At 53.5% G+C, this 4813-nt stretch overlaps 1 protein-coding gene across 3 annotated transcripts in view; it reads left to right on the top strand.

Annotated features, from left to right (window-relative positions):
• The first annotated feature begins 1114 nt into the window (after positions 1-1114).
• Positions 1115-4813, top strand: part of rusc2 (RUN and SH3 domain containing 2) — a 22665-nt gene continuing 18966 nt past the window's right edge. For all 3 annotated transcript variants that reach the window (XM_069718780.1, XM_069718779.1, XM_069718778.1), the window contains exons 1-2: positions 1115-2873; positions 3454-4015. In XM_069718780.1, coding sequence (XP_069574881.1) covers positions 1314-2873; positions 3454-4015 — 2122 coding nt within the window. In that variant the 5' untranslated portion in view covers positions 1115-1313. The remainder of the gene's footprint in view (positions 2874-3453; positions 4016-4813) is intronic.

Below are 4813 nucleotides of genomic sequence, written 5' to 3'. Positions count from 1 at the left end.
AACTTCCTGTGATGTTGCTGCTCTCTCTCACATCTCCACGTCTGACCTGCTGCTCGTCCTGTCAGCTGTCTGTCTCTCTGCTGCCGTGCTCTCAGGTCCTACAGAAGGATTTAAGAATTAAAACGTATTTTCAATCTGCACTCGTCTGATTTAAAGTGAGCCGTCGGCACTAATCCAACTCACCTCGGTCCTTCCTGTGTTCCACAGGAGAAAGTGAAGACATTAGAAAGGATGAGTCCACTTTAAGAGGCCTGATTGGATGAATGTGGGCGTGGCCAGCCGGCGGTGGGCAGGTAGTGCAGCTGCTCTGAACCTGCAGCAGGTTCACAGCCTCTGAATACATGACTCTCCCTGGAACTTCAGGTTGGACAGAAAACTGCATGAACCAAAGCTGATGAATATTTTTAATGTCTCCTCAAACTGAGGGCAGTTTTGTTTATTGCAAAACAAAGAGGGGCTCAAAGAAAAAAGGCTTTTAATATGGTGAAGAAAACCATCTTCAGTAGAAATGACATCTTTAATATATTAGTAATAATTCCCCTGATCGGAGGTCCAACAGAGGATGTGAAGGAAGCTGAGTCTGAGCCTCCTGTGTGTTTTATTTCGGGTGTGATATGTGACTGAGAATGAGGTCATCATCCGTTAAAGAGTCAGCTGCCTGGTGTGTGTGTGTGTGTGTGTGTGTGTGTGTGTGTGTGTGTGTGTGTGTGTGTGTGTGTGTGTCACTGTTTCCACTTCGTGCTGCTGATTGAAGACGTCTTTCTATGTTCAGAGAATATTTACATCAGTAAAGTGTGTTTTGTAGCTGCAGAGTGTTTTCAAAACTCTGATGATGTCATGACGTTCATCTCAGTTTTGGGTGCAATGAAAGATTTCCGTTATGGAAGTGAAATAGTGCCGTGTGTGTGTGTGTGTGTGTGTGTGTGTGTGTGTGTGTGTGTGTGTGTGTGTGTGTGTGTGTGTGTGTGTGTGTGTGTGTGTGTGTGTGTGTGAGTCATCGTCCTCTGATGTGTGAGAGTGTGTATGTGTTTGTGAGTGTGTGAGTGTGTGTGTGTGTCCTCGTCCTCTGATTGTGTGTGTGCTCTCCTGACATGTCCTCTGTCTCTGTCTCCAGATGTCCCCCTCTGTCCTCAGCGTAGACGTCCTCTCCTTCCTGATCCCCTGCAGTCCTTCAGAACTGGACCCAGATCAGACTGAGTGAACAGAACCATCAGCACACGTCGCTCTCCCTCCCCCTCCCCCCACAGCGGGCCCCCCTCCCTCTCCCTCTGCTGCTGCAGCTCCTGCCCCCCTCCCCTCCCTCCTCCTGGACCATGGACAGCCCCCCTAAACTGTCTGGTGAGACCCTGGTGGTCCACCACATCCCCCTGGTGCACTGCCAGGTGTCGGGGGGGCGGCAGGGAGGCTGTGGGAGCTCCCTGAAGAGGAGCAACGCGTTCAGCCTCCCGGAGAACCTGGGGCTGAGTCGCACCACCTCCCTCCCAGAGAGAGACGTCCTCCAGAGGGAGGCGCTGCTCTACAGCAGCCTGATCCAGACCTCCAGTGGCTCCTGGTCCTCCCACAATGGAGGGAGGGAGAGGAAGGGAGGAGGAAGAGGAGGACGAGGAGGCAGCGCGGCGAGCGACGACTCATCGTTCACCTCCAGCAACTCCGAGGACCAGCTGATCGCAGCTCACACGTTACCCCGAGCGAAGGCCCGCAACAGGAACCCGCTGCGTCACAACCCGTTCCTCCTGAACACCGAAGACGAGGAGGAAGAGGAGGAGGACGATGGGGACAACCTCAGCGGGTACCTGGAAGACTCGTCTTTCCACCTCCACAGCGACACTAACTCCGCCCTCCACGACGGCACGGCTTCCTTCCGTCTCCACGACCTGGGCTTCGCCGCCGAGCCCTTCCTCCTGCACGGCTCGATGGGAGGAGGCGGCCGGGAGTCCCTGAGGGGCGTGGCCTCGGAGCTCTCCGCCCACCTGGAGGAGCTGGACCTGTTGGGACTGGACGGCCAGCGACGCCACGGCAGCAGCGGCTCCAACATGTCCATGGACTGTGGCGAGCAGGACTGGGGGGACGACGATGAAGAGGACGAAGATCATCCCATGAGGTGTGGGCGGAGCAGCAAGACGGGCTCGTCCTCGTCCAGTTCGTCCACCCAGCACTGCTCCTGCTGCACGCTGTCCCAGAACTTCCCTCAGAACTTCCCCGAGGCCTTCTCCGAGTGCCGGCAGGGCTACGGCAGCGACTCGTCCTGCAACAGCTCCGACGGCGTCCTCGTCAACTTCAGCGCCATCTACAACAAGATGAACAACAGCGTGCCGGAGAAGCCGGCGGTTACCGTGCCGACCAACCTCAACAGCTCCACCAACCACTCCTGCACCTCGTCGGCCTCCAGCCTGGCGGGAACCACCGGAGGGGCTTTCTATCTGGACCTCCACACCTCCCCGACCGAACCCCCCCTCTCACAGCTGCAGCCCCCCTGCCTCGGCAGCACCCTCCCTCTCCTCCACGAGCCCCGCCTGTCCAGCTCCTCCACCTGCTCCTGCTCCGTGGAGCACCAGGGGGTTCTGGACCTGGACGCCAACTGCAACTCCTTCCACCCGCCTCACGCCGGGTCCTCCGGCGACTTGGCTTCCTGTCTGCAGAGTCAGGCGCGCCTGGTCGTCGCCACCCAGAACTACTACAAGCTGGTGACCTGCGACCTCTCGTCCCAGTCGTCCCCGAGTCCCGCCGGCTCCTCGGTCCACAGCTGCTCCGACGAGCACAGCAAAGGAAGCCCCACCCCCACCCCCACCCAGCCCAGCGAGTACTTCCTGTTCAGGCAGCGAGCCGTTGAGGTGGGCGTGGAGGAAGAGGACGAGGAAGGAGAGTCGATGAGAGTGAGTGGATCACCCGCTTTTATATATGTATATATATATGTATATATATACAGATACAGAAACTATTTTATTATATATATAATAAAATAGTTTCTGTATCGATCACAAACATCACATCATATTTTCACGAGTATAAAAAATGTCAAATAATACCTGGTCTTAATGATGACATCATTAAATGTAATTCATTTTAAGGTTAATTATTCACAAAGAATATCACAACAATATTAAAGTATAACCTTCCTCTAACTGTACACAGCTTATCTAATGTATTGATATGATATAATAATACCTTCCTGATGTTTCATCTGTTTCTGATGATCCTCTGCCTCCTCGTCTCGTGGACGGGAGGTGAAACGTTTGCTGTGAACCAGAAGCAGCTCGTTATCTGGAACTGAAGACGACTCGCTTAAAGTCAGACAAATATTAAAAACGTGTATTTATTCTGTCTAACAGACAGTTTGACCAGCTGAGTTCATCACACCACAATGAGCCACAGGTCCTCTGCTGTGTGTTTGACCTCTGACCCCTGGCTGGTCTGTAGAGAGTCTGACTGGTTTGTTTTTCTCTCTTCATTCAGCGAGATGACAATGATGAAGAGGACGAAGAGGAGGAGGAGGAGAAGGAGCAGGCAGCAGGCGGGGCTGAAGGTGCTCCCGCCGTGATTGAAGGCCAGGTGTATGTCAACATTTCCCCTCCCGTGGCTGGGCGGGGCGTCTTTGGGGGCGGAGCCTCCTCAGGAAGCCGTCCCCGTTCTCGCAGCTACGACCGCGACCTGGACCAATCTCCGTCGCCGCGGCTCGGCTCTCTGGAGCGCATGCTGAGCTGCCCGGTCCGGCTCAGCGAGGGCGCCGCCCCGGCCCCGCCCCCTCCTCCGCGGGTCACCTCCTTCGCTGAGATAGCGAGGAGCAAGCGGAGGAACGCGGGTGCGGGGGGGTCTCCGTCCATGAAGGCCGCCGCAGACCCGTTCTCCTCCACCTACTCCACCCACTCCCACTCCTCCGTGGACTTCTCCCCCATCCTGGAGCGGCGTGCCGAGGCCGACGCTCACCTGTCACCTGTACCCTTCACCAGGTGTTACAGCCACGGCAGCATAGAGCGCCACCTGGAGGGGGCGCGGGAGAGCCGGACCTCGGCCGAAGGTACGTCACCTCCACCTTACACCTCCACCTTACACCTCCTTCATGGTTTCAGAGTGACGGACCAATCAGAGCTTCTGTTCACCCGATGATCAGAAGTTATGTCATGTGGTTTCCATTCTGAGGAAAAGCTGCAAACTAACCTATCAGAGTCCATAAAGATCCATAACACTGCAGAGTGTGATCATTATGACAATGACAGGTTTTTATCTTTATTAATGTAAAAAGAATCAGATCAGTGATGATTTGAACCTCTCTTTATAGAGATTGCTTCAGTCATGAATTATTCCTTTATTTGAAATATAACCGTCATTATGGCTGCGCTCGTGTCCTCTTCTTCTCTTATAGCTTTTAAATATTATTGATTAGTTTGTTGGTTTAGTAACACGAATAAAGAGGATTCATTATTTCTACTTAATAATATATTGAAATGTGTTCATGAAGAAATACACAAAAAGAAAAAAGTTAAATCTGCTGCATCATCCAACAAAATGCTTGTGTGTGCGTGTGTGTGTGTGTGTGTGTGTGTGTGTGTGTGTGTGTGTGTGTGTGTGTGTGTGTGTGTGTGTGTGTGTGTGTGTGTGTGTGTGTGTGTGTGTGTGTGTGTGTGTGTGTGTGTGTGCGTGTAGATGTATAGTGTGTGTATCCTCAGTGTTGAGCAGTTGAAGTGGGCCAAACTTGTTCTGAATAACAATCAGGTGAAAGGAGGTGAAAGGGCAACGACACCCCCCACCTCTCACCCCCATCTGAAAACTGGCCAATCAGAAGACAGCGGGCTGTTAGGGAGGCGGGCCTTAAAGA

This window comes from Brachyistius frenatus, unplaced genomic scaffold (assembly GCF_029030835.1).
Source record: "Brachyistius frenatus isolate BFR_SWC_R1_liver_20210118 unplaced genomic scaffold, ASM2903083v1 Contig_199, whole genome shotgun sequence".
Lineage (NCBI taxonomy): Eukaryota > Metazoa > Chordata > Actinopteri > Embiotocidae > Brachyistius > Brachyistius frenatus.
Note: the sequence above shows the minus strand (reverse complement) of the source record. Positions and strands in the feature narration are given on the sequence as shown.